The sequence below is a fragment of the Vipera berus genome (assembly GCF_964194415.1).
Source record: "Vipera berus genome assembly, chromosome: 6".
In the NCBI taxonomy this organism is placed as follows: domain Eukaryota; kingdom Metazoa; phylum Chordata; class Lepidosauria; order Squamata; family Viperidae; genus Vipera; species Vipera berus.
Window position 1 is genome coordinate 14,115,428 of NC_138208.1, and position 18,681 is coordinate 14,134,108.

An 18,681-nucleotide genomic window follows, 5' to 3' on the forward strand; every position below is an offset into this window, starting at 1 on the left:
ATACACTGCCTACTTACCGTTTTGCTTTCAGATGCAACAACAGCAACAACAAATGCCACTTGTATTTTCAAATTCTTGAATGCATTGACTCTGTGTGCATGTGTGAGAGAAAGAGCTGGGACTGAAGCAAAGGTAGGTATAGAGACTCAACTTTACAAGGTAGCTGTAAAGATGATTCTATGTCCTTATGATACTATAACAGCAAAAAGGATGAAAAAAAAAGTAGCAAAATAAAATTTGGAAAAGCGAAGGTCAGTAGAAGAAGGATGAAAAAAATAGTTTGAAAAAAGAGATGTCAAAAAATTGACTTCAGACTTAAAAAATTTTTCCCCACATATTAAGAATGGTTATGAAAAGAGATAGAGAGACGGTCGAGGAAGCGAAATAATCAGCTAAAGTGGGAGTGTGGGTGTAAAGTTACAAGAACTTGCCTCCCTTGCACAAGACAATTGTCCTTACTGCCAGTGTTTTGAGAAAAAGGCAACACGAAGGAAACTGAATTTGTTCTCTGCCTTTCCAATGCCTTTTTGCTCCTTTATTTTGGCTTCCAATTGGACCAACCTTTTTTTCTCAGTCATACAACTTTCTCATCCAAACACGGTTGCTGTCCACAGGGTTGTTCAATATGTTTTGCAATAACATCCTGCAGAAATGCAGACTATGGAAGCTGCTTTCTTATAATGGTGCTGTGTGAGAGAGCTGTTGTGATTCAGCGTCAGCCTGTGGTTTCAGCAGCTGAATCAGACAATTCTGAGGAGGAGGAGGAGGAGGGGTTTGGAGAGCCTTTGGTTGCAGATGCATCGCAGAGCTCTCAGCCAGGCCCCTCCCGTCTTGTTCCTCCTCAGACCCAGCTGTGTGAGCCTGAAAGATTAGACGAAGACGATCCACAGCTGGCTTTGTTCAAGGACGCTCGAAGCAGGAGGCAGACAAGCAGAAGTGAACAAAGAAAAGCAATGAGGCACCTCGGGAGGAGGCAAAGAGAAGCCACGCCCTGAGACTGTTGTTTAAAAGGGGAATGTGTGGGAGGTCCTGGTTGCTGAAGGCAACCGTTTGCAGAGCTTCTGATATAGTCTCGGTCTGTATTTGTTTTACTCTGTTTTGAACTGTTTCATTTAGTTTTTGTAAATAAATTTGGTTGGCTTAATTCCAGCCTATTGAATATAACAAAGGGGTTGTCCCTGACATTCCAACAGGGCTGGTCATAGGCTGGAACAGAACAAGAGCAAAAGAGACAGGGAGATACAATTGTATGTCTCTTTATTTCCATTGGCATTACTGTGGAAGAGAAGTCTTTGACTATGAAAAGCCACCTCCTCCAAAGTTCATCAGTGGTAGAAACCAGGAAAACCTGGGGTCCCTGTCCTTTGGGCAATAGACCTTTTGCTGATCATTCTGTTTTTTGTTTATTTTTCTGGTAATCATAAAAAATAAACTAACAATGGCAAACTTGCCAAGAAAACGACTGGATGTGATCCCCAAGACTTCGGGTCAAAGTAAGGAAGTCTTTTTTTACCTTACCATTTGCAATCATGGGTTGATGCTCGGCATTTATAGTGTTTGCCCTTTTATGCTGCTTGACTGTATTTTATGAGTTGTACCAAATAGCATCTTGCACTAAATATAAATTGTTAAGTGTTTTTTTTCAAATTTTAAGAGAAAACATTTTATTTTCAAATGCATGGATGAAACTGTTGCATATATATATATATATATATATATATATATATATATATATATATATATATATATATATATATATATATATATATATATATATATATATATATATGCCTTTGGGCATATTTCTTTTTTTTCTTATAAATCTATCTGTATTTTTTTTAAAAAAAGAGGTCTTGCAAGAAGATTGATTTCTTGGTAGCACTGAAGACCTTATAAAAATCGATTACTTGGTGGATAGTGTTAAAAGGGGATATGGTCCCAGAGGAAGATGGTGACATCTGAATCTGTATGTGACAGATTATTGCTTGTATTTGAGAGCTTGCTTCTTCAGGTAACTGCAAAGATAATGAATAAAAAGAAGAAATGTGTTGCTACCTGTCTCACCCCTTCTGTGCTCAACAGCATTTATATTCAGCTCAGTCATTTTACGGGAATCGGGTTTTCAAAACTCCAAACTTATTTCTCCAAAATGTACACGGCTTATTTACAAGATCGAATCTGGGTCGGTGACCAGGGCCAATTTAGGTTGAGTCTTCCGAGCTTTTGGACTTGTGCTGGAGTCCATCTTCAGCTTATTTAGTCTTGTTTGGCAACTGTATTTAAAAGAAAAAGAAAAGAAACAGTGCTCTTTGTAACCTAAGATTATACCCTTTGGGAAGTTTGGATTGATTAACGTCTTGCTTGTTAGATTTATATCTAGCTTGTCTTCCTTGAAGTTCATGCCAGCTTATTTTGATTCCTCAGGGGAAAAAACTCAGTCAAGTTAATTGCTTTGAAAGAGAGGGAATGTCCCAAAGTCATCCTGTGAGTTCCACTGGATCACTTCCATGAAATTTCCATTGCTTCCTGACAGGACTGAGAGGGAGCTTATACCTGACTCTCCACAAGTTCATAGACTTAATACCATGCTGTAGCAAGACAGTATATTAATATCTAGTCAACAGAAGGGTACTTTCTACTTGATTCACTTCAGACTCCTTCTCAAGTCACTCTGCCAGTTCTGTCTTGGTGGTGAGAAAGTGATGCTCTGTTTCCCATCATGGTGACTCAGAGGCAGGCCACTGTTTGTCTCACTTCCTGCCTTAGAATCTAGAAAATAGAATAACAGAGTTGGAAGGGACCTTGGAGGTCTTCTAATCCAACCCCTGCTCGAGCAAGAGACCCTGTACCATTTCAGACAAATGGCTGTCTGATCTCTTTTTGAAAGCCTCCAGTGTTGGAGCACTCACAACTTCTGAAAGCAAGCCATTCCATTGATTGATTGCTCTCACTGTTAGGAAATTTCTCCTTAGTTCTAGATTGCGTCTCTCTTTGGTTAGTTTCCATCCATTATTTCTTGTCCTGCCCTCTGATGCCTTGGAAAATAGGTTGACTGCCTCAAATATTGGAACACTGCTATCATGATTCCCCTAGTCCTTCTCTTACTCGACTAGGCATACCCAATTCCTGCAACTGTTCTTCGTATGTTTTAGCCTCCAGCCCTCTAATCATCTTTGTTGCTCCTCTCTGCACTCCAGAGTCTCAACTTCTTTTTTATATCGTGGTGACCCAAACTGGATGCAATATTCCAAGTGTGGATTTACCAAGGCTTTGTAAAGCAGTACTAGAACTTCATGTGATCTTGATTCTATCCCTCTATTAATGCAGCCTAGGATTGCATTGGCTTTTTGGGCTAATGCCACACACTGTTGGCTCATACTTAAGTGATTGTACACTAGGACTCCAAGGTCCCTGTCACAGTTACTGGCATTAAGCCAAGCTTCACATAGTCTGTACCTGTATATTTGGTTTTTCTTGCCTAAGTGTAAAACCTTATTTTTATCTACATTGAATTTCATTTTGTTAGATAGGGCTGTTGTGATTCAGTGTTGGCCTGTGCTCCCAGCAGCTGAGTCTGAGGAATCTGAGGAGGAGGAGGAAGAGGAGGGGTTTGGAGAGCCTTTGGTGTCAGAGGGAGGCTCTGATGCACTGCAGGACTCTCAGCCTGGCCCCTCCAGTCATGTTCCTCATGAGGCTCAGCTGTGTGAGGAGGAGGTGTCAGACTCAGAGGAGTCACAGCTGAATCTGTTCAGAGACGCTAGAAGCAGAAGGCAATCCAGCAGAGTAGAGCAGAGAAAATCAATGAGGCATCTCAGTGAAAGGAGGAGAAGGCATTGAGAAGCCATGCCTTGGGACAGATAATAAAAAGGGAATGTGTGGGTGGGGCTGGTTGCTGAAGGCAACCATTCAGAGACATTCAAAGAGAATCCTGGTCTGTTCTTGCTAATCTGTTTGACTCTTGTTTGACTCTTGTTGGATGTTTTGAATCATGTATTTTTGGTTAAAGAAAATATTCTGCTGCTTTTTTGTTTGAAAGACTTTATTATCTGGAACTGTAAATAAATTTGGGTTGGGTTTTTTCCAGCCTATTGATTGTTAAAAGGAAAAAGGAGTTGTCCCTGACAGACAAACAGGGCCAGTCGTAGGCTGGAACAGAACAAGGACCCAGTGTTCAAGCATGTCAAGATCTTTTGGGGTCTTGAGATTCTCTTCTAGGTTGTTGGCTATTCATGCCAGCTTAGCGTTTTCTGCAAATTTGTATTCTCTCATCTAGATCATTTATGAAGATATTGAAGAATACCAGAATCCTGGGATATTCCACTGCTTACTTCCCTCTATGTAGATATAATTCCATTGAGGACTACACATTGAGTTTCATTTATCAGCCAATTACAAACCCATCTGGTGGTGATGCATCTATTCCACATTTTTCTAGGTTACCAAGAAGTAGGTTGTGGTCATTCAAATCATTCAAATGTTGCTCGGTTGAAATTCTTGTTGGGCATCACTAACTGGAGCTGATCGACATTTTAACCCCTAACACCTGATCTAGTATCTGCAATGCTGCTAACATCAGATATTTTTGCATTGACAACAGATGGAGATGCAACCATTTTCTTCTTTTTGCTTTTAAAGTTAGATGATGCTGGGGAGGGGAGGGGAATGTGCATGAGAGTCTAGCTAGACATAATAATACTGAACCTAGTGTGAGAACCAAGGTTATTAAAATAAGAGATGATAAAGAATTGGTGGGCTGGAGAGCTGGAGGGGAAGCCTGCCTTTCAAAGTAATTGAGGAATGTGATTTATGACTGTTAACTGGAGGAGGGAATTGTGCTTTGATACTATGTGCTCAGGGGAAGGGAACTCAGTTTTTGGCTTCAATTGTGTTAGTGCCGATGCTATACTACTCAAATAAAGATTCTTTAAGGTAAACAGTGCCTCGAAGCTCTTTGAAGAGTTTCATCTGTCGGAACCATGACACTTGAACTTTTTGCAACAGAGGTATTTCACAAGATTTTGTTATCATAGTGAATTTTAGGAAGAAAAGTCACCTCATGAAGATAATTGCTGTATAAAACCTGGTTTTTCTTCCTGAATCTTATTTATGAAACTAAAAGGTTTACAGTGATCAAGCCTAAAAACCCCTGTGTAAAGTAAAATGAGGAATATGACTCTTGTACTTTCTCTAATTTTCTCTAATTTTACATATATTTGTTAGCAGTTTTAAAAGTCTGATACTTACGGTTTATTCTGCTTCTTGTAGTCTTTTCCTATGGTTTCCTCAGTGTTGATATTGCCTATAAGATTGGATTGCATTGTTGTGATTCAGGGTCAGCCTGTGGGTTCGGCAGTTGGGTCGGACGACTCAGAGGAGGAGGGGGGTGTTGAAGATCTTGCTGAGGGGGTTGAAGATCTTGCTGATGAGAGCCCTCAGCCAGGCCCCTCCCACTTGGTCACCACGGAGACCCAACTGTGTGAGCCTGACAGTGTGGATGAAGATGACCCACAGCTGGCCCTGTTCAAGGGCACCCGACGCAGGAGGCAGTCAATTAGGAGTAAACAGAGGAAGGCAATGGGGCTCCTCGGAAGGAGGCAGAGAGAAGCCACGCCCTGAACTCTATATAAGGGGAATGTGTGGGAGGGCTGGTTTGCTGAAGGCAACCGCTTGGATAGTTCACGTTTCTTAAAGCTCCTGTTTCTTGGTTTGTCTTGTTCCGTTTGTTTTTGTGGTAATAAATTTGGCAGGCTTTAGTCCAGCCTCTTGCTGTTTGTAAAGGGGTTGTCCCTGCTTTTGCTGCAGGGGCGGTAGCAGGCTGGTACAGAACATGCATCTCAAAGAATCACAGAGATGTGAAGTTGGGATGGCCCTAAAAGCAGTGGTGGGATTCAAATATGTGAACAACCGGTTGTCTGTGTGGATGCTGCTTCCACGTCCATTCTGGGCCTGGGCAACAAAAAATTAGCTACTGGTTCTGCCGAAGTGGTGCAAATCAGCTGAATCCCATCACTGCCTTAAGGCCATCAGGTCCAGCCTCCTGCTCAACACAGGAATTAATATTAAAGCCTATTCAATTGTTCTCCAGTCTTATCTGGAATACAGGGAACCCACCAACTCTCTGGGACACTGGTTCCATAGGTAAATTTTAGGATTTTAATATACAAGCTAGAAGAGTACCTCCCTTTTGTATGCTGTTTAAACTAAAGTTGATATCGCATGAAAAAGGATCAGTTGAATGTTGCTTTAAAAGCACAAGGCAATTCAAGAAAATTCTTAATTCCTTGAAGGAGACTAATAACTAAACGTTTTTATTTTATTTCATTTTATTCATTAAATTTATATGTCACCCGTTTTGCCAATAAGGTGATTTTTGTACTGGCTGAAGTATGAAATAAGACCAGACCCAAACGATCACCCTCATTCCTTGACATTACTTAAATGTAGCAGCAACCAAACCTGCTAGATGGACTCAAAGATGTGACCCTGTTCAGTGTAATTATAAATTAAACGAGATAACTTTACATCTATGTTATACTTTACATAGTACTTGTTTATGGTACGATGTCATGCATTCTGAACAGAATAAACGTTTCAGTAATCTGTATGGACAGAAACTATCACTGTTTATTTTTTTATTTGTAAAAGTATTTTTCTGGGATTCAAGATAATAATAACTATATCTCCGACCTGGAAGGTTTTTTGTTTGTTTTTGTTTTAAGGAAGATAAAGAATCAAAAGCTTCCTTCCTATGTTCGCAGCCATCTGACAATGAACCCCAACAATTATTGTGATTTATAGGGAGAGATTTATTCTCACCTGCAAGGGCCTGACTAAGCCCTAACAGCAGCAGCCCCCAATCTTTTGGGCATCAGGGACCAGTTCCACGGGAGAGAGGTTTTCCGTGGACTGGAAGGGGTGTAAATTCACGTGCTGCAAATGGGGCTTTGCTTGTTTGCGTGGCCTGATTTCTGGCATGCTTTGGCCCAGTGCCGGTCCACAGACTAGGGATTGGGGACCCCTGACTTACAGCATCGCTCAGGCTACAAATATGACTAAAAGAATTGGTGTATGTTCTGTGCCATTTTGACAGTGCTTTCAAATCTAATTTTCACCCTACTTAAGATTTGGTTTGGATTTTTTAAAACTATTTCATTTTTAGATCGTGCTGTTTTGTTGGTTTGGTTGGTTGGTTCTTTGCTCTGTATCCACCTGTGGTCTATTTACATGTAAAAAAAAATTGTATGGGAAGTTTTGGCTTAGCACAATTTTTCCCCCTTTATGCTCTTCCTCTTAAGTTCACTCATGTTTTTTTCTCTCTTTCCCAAAATCTCTGGAGGGTTTTAGCATGTTTTTTTGCAGATACTAAGTAGAACACAGAGTGGTAAATAAGGAAGGCCACTCTTAATGCAGCTCTAAGGGACTGGAGGAACTAAGTGATCATGTGCATCAGTGGTCCCCAACCTTTTTGGCACCAGAGACTAGTTTCAAGGAAGACACTTTTTCCAAGGGAAGGGATGGTTTTACTGCTCACCTCGATCAGTGTGGCCTGGTTCCTAACAGGCCACAGACCAGTACTAGTCCATGACCCAGGGATTGGGGACCCCCGATGAACATGATAATTCCCCTTATGTCTAATGTCTCAGTTGCAGAAGAGTCACCCTGCACACCATCATTTTGTTTGCTGCTCATGCCCATGTCCTAAACCTCTGTAGAAAAATTTGTTTAGCAAATGGAGTTGAGATTCAATTAACAACCATTCTCTTCCTCTCCCTGTCTCTTTTTTATGCAATACAGCCATTAAGTATTCTTTGAAATGTAGTTTAGAGAAAAGGAAGTTCTTTGAGAAGTATAATTATCAGAAAGAAGTCCTTTCCTTTCCTTTCCTTTCCTTTCCTTTCCTTTCCTTTCCTTTCCTTTCCTTTCCTTGCTCTTTCACTTTAAATCACAGCTTCAGTCATTTCAGTTATGAAACCAAAATGTCTCTAAAAAGAATTATGGAAATACATTACTAAGTTAACAGTGAAAGTTGTAAATGTATTGTGCTTTCACAACAGCAGAGAGAAGAAGACACATACTATACTCTTTGATGAAAATAGATAGTTCCGAAAATCTACTAAGAAATGAAAATTGTTTTACAATTCATTAGCATCCACACATTTAAGAAATTGCATCAGTTACAATACAGAAGTCGCTGTAAATTTCTACTTGCCTGTGCTCAGCCATTCAACTTATCTTAAAACATGTAGACTTTATATCATCCTGACTGAGCCTTTTGAAGCAACAGAATATAACTTGAGTCATAAAATGGAGACCTTTAGTTTAGAATCTGTGGTTTTGTTGTTATTCTGCTCTTTCCTGTAACATTTGCAATGCATATGTCCAGTGCTTTTTTTGTAAAAGAAAAAGGTGCCGGAACTCACACATGTCATACAAACCACCTTGCCTACCCTACAAGGTTCCATCCAAAAAAGGTGCTGGAACTCCATTCTGAGCGTTCTATGAGGGAAAAAACCCTGCATATGTCCATCACTGAACATAAACTTGTATATTAATTCAGCATAAGGCACGAACAGCCCAATAGTATTTTTTTCAAAGCTCAAGTATTCATAAATGCAGTGATTCACCAAGTACATTTTGTATCTCCTTCTCTTTTAAACATTTAACTCATACATTCACTCCTTGCTTGATGCTGGTAGGTTTCCCAACAAGTGGCAAGCCAACATGACCTGGACATTAGGAATCATAGAAGATATGAAGTGAACTGGTGAATCTGATGAGCTGTTGTTACAATTTGGTGATGTGTATGTGAATGAGTCATAGGAGTGTGTTTTCTGACTATTCCATTTACAAGACATGTATATCTATAAACATGGGTTTTTAATGAAAACAATAACCAATTACACATACTGTAGTTCCAAGAGTCCTAAAGAAGTGGGGCAGCGTAGAGATTCAGTAAAATAAACACACATCCCACTGAATGATATACTTGATATATTGCATACCAGGCTGTATAAAGAAAAATGAGCTTCATTCTTTTCAAGAGTAAGAGTCATTTGGTATTTTCATGTGTCCATTTTAGATATGTTATTTATATTTGTGGAAAGAAAAATAAAAGAGGCAATTAACTTGCTAAGGGTTGATTCCCTTGAAACTCATCATCTTTCAATAAAATGCAACCATACTTGTCTTCCACAGAGACATTATTTTCACAAACCTTGTCAGTCGTGCAACTGAGATAAAAAGAAATACAGTGAGAGCTAAGGCAAAGAATTATTTATGTTGCTCTCAATGTTTTTCCAGCTAACAGAGTTGACTTGTCTTGTTCAGGATGCACTGTTTCATGATGGCAGCTGTTTCGGTAGCTTCAAATTAGGATTCTAGGATTCATCAGTTCTAGAATTTAAACCAACAAATAACTTGGTCCCTTTCCAATCTTACACTCATTCTTGAGTTTCTGCTTAATACAGCACTAAAGAGTGTTAATGCTATTCCATTTTTACTCCTGTTAGTTCATGTAAACAGTCAGTAGTAGATATACTACTCATATACTTGGTCAAAGTAGGAAATATACATTACTGCTTACTCTTTAACCAAATTAATCTCCCTTCTCTTGTTAATTAAAATTGTATATTTTGTTAGAACAAGATCCTGCTATCCAAGCAAATTGTTAATAGAACAAGGTGTATGTTATAAAGATCCTTAATGAGGGAACTTTGTTGCTGTCCTGGAATCAGGAGAAATCCTTATGGTTATCTTCTTATGAAGTTAAGCTCTTCTTATACAGGTAGTCCTTGGCGTACAACAGTTCATTTAGTGACGATTCAAAGTTACAACGGCACTGAAAAAGTGCCTTATGGCCATTTTTCACACTTAGAACCATTGCAGCATCCCCATGGTCATGTGATCCAAATTCAGACACTTGGCAACTGACTCACAGTTATGATGGTTGCAGTGTCCCAGGGTCATGTGATCACATTTGTGAGTTTCTTACAGCCAAATTCAATGGGAAAGCCAGATTCACTTAAAAACCATGACACTAACTTAATAACTGCAGTGATTCATTTAACTACTGCGGCAACTGTTGTTGTAAAATGGGGCAAATTCACTTAACAAATATTTCACAGCAACAGAAATGTGGGCTCAATTGTGGTCGTAAGTTGAGGACTGCCTGTATTAAACCATCATATCAAACCGTATGCAATGTGTGAAAGGCATCTTCTCTTCAAGTAGATAACATTCTGACATTTAGTCATGACTGGAAACTTCTTGTGGATTTTTGGGGTAAAAATTAAAAAATGAACTTGTGATTTATGTCTTTGATGATGAGACAGGATGGATTATCAGAAGAAGAGTATTATGATGTAACTTGAAAGAGAGAGGTTAAAATATAATTGTACTTATGTGAAGAATATCAGAAGCCACCTCTTTGTAACTTACTTCTTTCTTTTCTCTTTCTTTTTTCTATTCTTGCACTTTTTGCTTTCTCTCTGCTTTCTTTCTTTGCCTTTTCTCTTGTTTTTACCTTTCTTTAAATGTTTTCAATAAAAATCATGTTAAAAAGGTGACTAACATTCTATTTTAATAATTGAAAGTAGCAAAAGGTTGCCTCAAGTATTTTTGTCCATCAGACATTCAAATATTTATTTATTTTGTTTTAAAAAAATATAGCTACATTTTTTCATGTTTTATTTATTGATTTTAGATTTCTGTATGACTGTATTGTTCTTTCCATTTTATTACTGAGATCTCAGTTAGTTTCACTCCAATAAACTAAGATTCAGATGCTTTGGATGGGGCATCCTGTAATAACAAAAATTCAAAATTTGACTAAATTCAAAGAAAATGTAGAATTTACTAAATAAGAAAGAAAAATTGAATTAAGTTTTTCTAAATTTTGAAAGCAAATATTGCCTCTTTTTACATTTTCCATGTGAAATTGGTAAGAGAAAATGGAAAACACTTTTGGCAGAAACAAACTAATAGACTGCTAAGTTAGTTTCAATATTTGCAGCTAGTTATGCAGTTAAACTCACAGTGCTAGCTATAAAAGTGTAATCACTTTGTAATTAATTGAGCCAATTAGATTCTAGGTTTTCGTATGCTTAGTTGATTTCTGACACTGTACAATTAATTAATGAATTCTTCTCTCTTAAAAGTCTACATGTTAAGTGCTGAATGTGAAAAGAAGAATATAGAGCAGGGGTGTCAAACTCACTTTCACTGAGGGCCGCATCAGCATTGCGGTTGCCCTCAGGGGGCCGGGTGGGTATGGCCAGGGTGGGCATGGCCTACTGGGTGGGCGTGGCTAGAGTGCGTATGGCCTACTGGGTGGGCATGGGCAGCTATACATCGTTCACATCAAGGGTGCCTATGGGGGCCTGGGCAGGAGTGGGACAGATCTGAGGGTCTCTGGCAGAAGGAGGGTGTCTGGGCCAGGACCAAGGCAGTGGGGGCCGTTCCCTCACTGTTTCCAGGATGGCTTCGCGGGCCGCATGAAACCACTTTGTGGGCCAGATCTGGCCCCCGGGCCTTGTGTTTGACATGTCTGATATAGAGCTTGATGGGAATTTACTGAAATTTTAGCCAGACTCCAGTTCCTATTATTTAAAGATTATGCCATCCCCCAAGTGTGATTCATATGTTGAAATCATCTCAGATAATCTATTTGATTGCCTTCAATATAGCAGCACTGATACTAGCGCAGAAGCAACATAGCTGCTGAATCATTAAAAAAACAAATAGCAATTCATCTCTATACCAGAATCCCAAGTCGTTTCGTTAATGATGTATGGAAAATGCAAAACTTCATAATAATTACACCTTTGCCTTGATGGACATCCTTCCTCGGTAAATTTTAAAACCAATAACCAATAATTGCAACCCTAAGGAGTTGCAATTTACACCAGTGATGGGATTCAAATACGGTATGTGAACAACCGGTTCTCTGTGTGGGTGGCACTTCTGGAAGTCCACTCTGGGCCTGGGTAACAAAAAACTAGTTCCCGGTTCTGCCAAACTGGTGCAAACTGGCTGAATCCCACCACTGGTTTACACTTTGACATAGGGAAAACTCCAGTAGTGGAGATAAGAATGTATTCTTGTGAAAACATTAAAAAGATGGTAGAAAAAAAAGTATCCACTGAATATTTCAGAACAGCAGGAAAGATAGAAAGGACAGAGGGAGGACAAATCAGGAAAACTTTAGAAGAGTCAAAATGCCTATTCCAACAAAACATGAAGGTACACAGCCCAAGAGATCTTTAAGGAAAGGTGTCATAGGAGTCATTCTGCTGCTTGCTTCGTACTGCATCTTGCCAGTTTGACATCAGCAATGGCAGGAGGAGGAGAGATTGAAATGTGGGTGGTTAGGGGTAGGTGAGTTTGAAACAGAGCCGGCCTTGACTATAAGGAGCACCGATCAAGCACAAGGTCAGCAAAAGGAATGTAGATGGGAAAGAAACAAACCAAGATCCATTTCCAAAACAACCAGAGAACTTTTAGTTGGACATTGACTGATAATAGAGGGGTGCCAAGGGGAAAAGGGAAAGTTAATTGCATTGTTTTCATTCCAAGGGAACAGATTCTGCCTGGTCTAATCTGCAACCGCTTTGTTCTCAGTAAAGTATACTCTTGGAAAAAGAAATGAACCAGGAGTCTTTCTTTGCTAATTAAACTAAATGGGATGGGTGACAGAAAGGCAAGGAATTTGGGCAGGACCAAAGCCAATGCAAAGGTCCTGATAAGCAAGAAAAGGTGGCTAGTTTGGACAGAATAGTTGACAGACATGAAAGAATTAAGATTAAATCATGGAAAAGGTGAGAGGAAAAAGTTTCCAAGTAGCTAGGGAAGATTTTCTGGAATACATTCTACACTAAAGGGAGAGAAACATCTTGAAGAGGAAGATATTGATAGAAGTTTCCAATATATATTAACTGAACAATTTTCACTGTATAAGACACATGAACACACTTGAAAAGGCTGAAGCAATCTTCACACAAAGTGGAATGTGACTGCACAACTGCAGTTTACCTACTCTTCACTTGCTTTCTTCAATATATTTTCCATCCTACCTGGACCATTGGGGAAAAGTTGATATTGAACCGCTCTTTTCTGCACAAATATTCTGGTCTGCTCAAATGTTTTTTTCTTCCACTGTGGGCAGGTATGGGAATCTTCACTCAAATGAAATCTTCCTGTTTCTCAAAATTTAGGATGACATACAATATTCCTAGGGAATTTCTCTTAGAAATACAAGACTGATCTCATGTTCTGTTTCTTCACCTGCTGTTTCTGACAGATATAGATGAATGTCTGGTGAACAATGGTGGCTGTGACCACTTCTGCAGAAACACAGTGGGAAGCTTTGAATGCAGCTGCCAAAAGGGCTACAAATTACTAACGGATGAACGAACCTGCCAAGGTAATTGCTTAAATTAAACCTTAATTCCTTTCTTTCTTCTTACATAGTGATGGCAGTGAGTGCCTATCAAAGTTTTCCTGTTTTTTAATATGTGTGTGTCTGTGTCTGTGTGTGTGTGTCTGTCTCTCTGTGTGTGTGTGTGTGTGTGTGTGTCTCTGTGTGTGTTTGTGTGTGTGTGTGTATGGAGACCTTGAAGGCTAGACACTAGAGCCAGAGGAAGAGGAAAAATGGAAGGACTATTTTTTAGAAATGACAAAAGGATAAATTTTACTTATTGTTATGAAAAAACCCTCTGTTAAAGTTCTGAAGGATTTTCACTTTGAAATTCATATGTTCAGCAAATTACTTCTGGGATTTTCGTAAGGGGTTAAAGAAGATTTCTAAAATGGGCTTGTTGACCAGGCTTAAAAGAAGAAAATAGTTATAGTTGGTTGCCATTACTGGATTATGCTGACAAAGATTGATTGAAATAGCATTTGAAGTTGTTTTCTTTACCTAAGAGATGAGCTATGGACAGAAGAGAGATTACAATTGTGGTTGTAATGAAGGTCGTTAAACAGGTCATCACGTGACTGTGCTCAACTTTTTTTATGATGGGTGTTAAGTGAACACCACAGTCATTAAGCAAACCCATTGTGCGTTATGGGACATTTTTGTTTTGTTTTCGTTTTCGTTTCTGGCAAAAACATTGTGTATCTGTCAAGAGTGAAAATTTGGCAACTACATGCCTCTTTGTTTTCGTCTTTCCATTAGAGTTGGGGGGGGGGAGGGGAGAGAGATGAGGCTTTCATCTGGGTAAGTTGGAGAAACAAAACCTTTCCTGTTCTTCGAAAGTTTGCTGAGACAAAGCTGTCTGGAAACTTTTCAAGGACATTCCAGTAGGTGTGAAGAAGATAACAGATGGGTCTCATAACAAAGAGTAATTGTTTACATGAGCTATGTGGAAATCTGAGGGGTTGGGCTGGGAATGTCATTGTTATATGCTATGGTCAGATTTTAGAGTTAGTTTTCCTTCGCCTTTACCATGCCATGTATTCAATAAACCAGTAAGCTTTTCAGAAATGGAAGTAACCCTGGTCTTTTTATTTGGATATTCGAGCTGGAGGTTGACAGTATCATGGTCATGTGGCCGTGGGATACTGCAAATATCTGTAAGTGTGGGCCAGTTGCCGAGGACTCAAAATGCAGTCATATGATTGCAAGGGTAGTTGTTGGAACTTCAAATCCAGGTCGTAAATAGCTTTTTTGGTGTCCATTGTAACTTTGAATGATTGCTAAGCAACCAATCATAAGTTGAGGACATACAGGAAATAGGTTTTTAATTAATTAGTTACTTCTTTTAATTAATTAATTACTTTTTACTTTTTTCATACACACCCTTTCTTAATTTGTTCTTGGTTGTTGTTGTTGTTTGTTTCTATTTTTTTTGGAGCTGGTATTGACTTCTTGATAAAATTGTTTGAAATAAAAAAAGTCGATATGCCAAAACAACTCCCATGTAATACTCCATTATCCATTCTATGGAGGGTGTATCAAAGGAAAGCAGGCTGAGAGCAAGATTGAGACAGAGAGAGCTGAATATCAGCAGTAAGCGACATAATTTATAAACGTTAAACTTATATGTGCTCCTTTCAAGAATAAAATATACCTGTGCCAGATGCCAAACTAGTGATGTTCAAAAAAACAAACAAAGCAATACACACACACACACACAATATAGTGCATGCAAACAAAACTAGGAAAAAATTATAGTTGGGTAACCACACCAGAGGTTTTTTTCCTTGTTTTTCACCCTCAGAACTTCTGCCATCCGCCCACCTACACATTCCCAGCAATCTTCTTCTGTATATTTTTATAGTTTGTTCCCAGTGAACATCTGAGCTTCAGGAGACAGCCCTGACTGCAGCTATTTGCCAGTATTATTTTCCATATTTTCCATTTTTCCACATTTCCATTATTTTCCACTAGGGCTCACACATCTACTATCTACTGTTCTCAAAATTAAAACAGGGCTGAACATATCCTGTTAGTATCACGAATTACCAAAAATCCACACCTAGGGGATTGAGGGATTAGTCAAGAAATGAAAATATCATAGACAAGGAAGTGACACTGGCAACTAAAAGCCTTCTCCTTTCATCAAGTGAATAATATTTATGTGTACAGACCTAAAGATAGTAGTTTTTAATTGTCTTTTAATCTTTTAAGCGTAGATGTAAAGCACGAGGACATTATGGGTGCTAAATAGGGGTGATAAAAGAGAAAATGACAAAAATCAATAGACCTGAGATGCTGGAACTGAAACTCGGATCCTGTTTTAAAATACAGAGACGTCTGTGGGAAGTGACTAATAATTTTATTTGTCTGATTTGTTTGGAATATCTATTCATGTAAAAAAATATTTCTTTCCTTCTCCAAAAGGGCTTTCATGCCTAAAATAGGGAAGTGTCATGAAGTTTTTATCATGTTAATAGCAGGGCTTTTTTGTCATAGAACTCCCAGAACGGAGTTCCGGCACCTTTTTTGGATGGAACCTTGTAGGGTAGGCAAGGCGGGTTGTATGACATGTGTGAGTTCCGGCACCTTTTTCTTTTTACAAAAAAAGCACTGGTTAATAGTATCTAAGAACAGACAGTTGCTCAAGCGGTCAGGTCATCCTTCTAAGATTCCAGAGGGGAGCAATGCACAGAAAAAGAGCCCATAATAATCTCACTCCCTTTCTTTGTAAATCATAGAAGTGCCCTCTTCTGGCCCTTAGAATTTGCCTGGGAAAAGGGCAAGAAAGCTGTAGAAATCTCTGCATATTTGTCATTACTACACTATGCTGTGGTGATGAATAACAAATGTTATTCTCGCTGTGGGATATATGTGCTTAGGGTTGACTGATAAAAACTGTACTGTTAGTATCTTACTAGCAGAAACAGGTGATTTATGGATTTAGTCTTGTCATGATTTTCAGCAGGATAATTGGTGAATAAGGGAGGAAGGGAGGAAGCAATCAGCAAAGTATGAATCACCATATTTCCTTTCTTTCTTTGCTGGCAAAATGACCTAGTGTTTGTTTTTAGTAGAAGAAGCAAGAGCGGTTTGAGGTTACTCATCAAGACTTAATTTAGAAGTCTTTTATAGGGCTTTTGTTTTTCAAATAGCTAGAGGGGTGTGTGTGTGTGACATTTTTCAGTGTTGCTGAAAAACCGTGTGCCAAGGTTCTTTTTGGCTTTTTCATCACCCCAGTTAGAATCAGAAAGTTTTAATTGCATTTTCTCAAAATACAATGTAGATTGTTATTTCCTGTGAAATGCTACTGTTTATTTTAATTCTATTTGATGGAAAATACGTTTCTTGAATTTATAAACACATTGCTTCCAGACTCAAAAGCCACGGGGCATAGATTTGGTGTAGCCCTCCTGGGACTGCTCCTTGAATGAAGAGGGTTATTTATTTAAAAGTATGCCACTTCTCAACTGCAAACTCTCCCAAGGTAACCTATAAAACAGAACTAATTTTGCATCCATTGGAAAAGAAATAAATTTCACAGAATAGCAGGATGATTTGTCTAAACCATTTAAATATTTTAGAAAGTATAACCCACCTGCAATATTTGCATTCTTTTCACCCTTCTGCCGCTGATCTAGTCTGCCAGGCTGATATTTATAGATATTATTCCTAGCCTTAGGTCTCACAAATCTTGTGCTCCTCAAACCCCTTTGAAGAAATGAATATTTTAATATGTCTGAATAATTTCTTTCTAACAATAAAAAGACTTTGGAATTGTATTTCTTCCTTTCAAGGTTGATTTGACACTCAAGCTTTTTCTCCCTCTGGTTAGCAATATTCGGAGATGACAAACTGATGTATAACTGAAATGGATTTGATCTCCATGACGGCAACATAAGAAAAGATACCTTGATACAGTGGTGGGATTCAAATATGTGAACAACCGGTTCTCTCTGTAGATGCTACTTCCGGAAGTCCATTCTGGGCCTGGGCAACAAAAAATTAGCTACCGGTTCTTCTGAAGTGGTGCGAACTGCCTGAATCCCACCACTGCCTTAATAGCGGGGTTCTAGTCAACCATTTAACTAAGCTAACAGTCTAGGAGGCGATTTAAGACCAACAACCATTTTTCATTCTGACCTTTTAAATGGGAGATGAGAAACAGTTAACACTTCACCAGAGAGAAGACTCCGCTTCTCATTAGAAAATCTTTATTTTTTTATTACAAGGCTAATGAATTATTCATCCTGGAACGTTCAACCAAAAAATTATGATCTTCATGTCTTCTAGTTGTAGGTGAAAATATTCTGAGATCTTATTAGAGAAAATATGTCTGTATGAAGATGTGGAATTTGGCAGAAAAAAGAATTACTGAACATACCTCTTTCATTTTGGTGGAAATGTGATGAAGACTGTCGGATGGTTGTAATCTTCTCAAGCCAAGGAGGAGGGCAGCTAGTGGGCACCACTCAAAAGATTGCACAGGGTGCTTTTACAAAAATAGGGGAGAAGGTTTACTGTACATCCAAACAAAAAAAGATGTTGAAGACTCATTTTATTTAAACTCACACAAATCCTCTTATTTGAAAAAAATCTTAGTGGCTGGGTTTAGAGTATCTCTACTAGAGCACAGGGTCAGTGGTGGGATTCAAATATGTGAACAACCGGTTCTCTGTGTGGATGTCGCTTCCGGAAGTCTGTTCTGGACCTGGGCAACAAAAAATTAGCTACCGGTTCTGCCAAAGTGGTGCAAACTGGCTGAAGCCCACCACTGCACAGGGTATATATGCTTCACAATCTACCTGATTCACTCTGTCTCCAAGAAAGGCAAAGGATGGCCACAAAAATTGTGGGTTCACAATAAAATTTGGAAAATTTCTGGCAACAGAAGATTGTAAATTCTGTATTTGAAAGAAGGATTCCAAATTAACATCTTAATCATCTTTAAGAACATATAACACTGATGGCTTTTCATAATATAAAATGATATGTATTAATTTTATAGTCATAAATCCCCACAGCTATGAATTCAACTTTACATTAAGGAAGACTGAAGAAGAAAATTGTGACATTTGTGCAGTCGCCATGCTTCTCCCTGATTTTCTCAGTATTTTGATTTTAAGTTTTCCAAACAAGCAATTTCTGCTAATATGTTCTATCATTGCTAATAAAGATAGCAGAGATAGTTTAGTCCTCATTAAGAAAGATTCTCATTAGAGAGAAAGATGAGGCTGAAGAAGAGTTGGCTTTCATCATTTTAAGCA

The 18,681-nt window shown here is 38.7% G+C and overlaps 1 protein-coding gene across 1 annotated transcript in view; it reads left to right on the forward strand.

Moving 5' to 3' along the window:
• SCUBE1 (signal peptide, CUB domain and EGF like domain containing 1) overlaps positions 1-18,681 on the forward strand; it is a 234,118-nt gene that overhangs the window by 184,195 nt on the left and 31,242 nt on the right. The window contains exon 8 of the mRNA XM_081331381.1: positions 13,298-13,420. Within this exon, the coding sequence (XP_081187507.1) occupies positions 13,298-13,420 (123 nt within the window). The remainder of the gene's footprint in view (positions 1-13,297; positions 13,421-18,681) is intronic.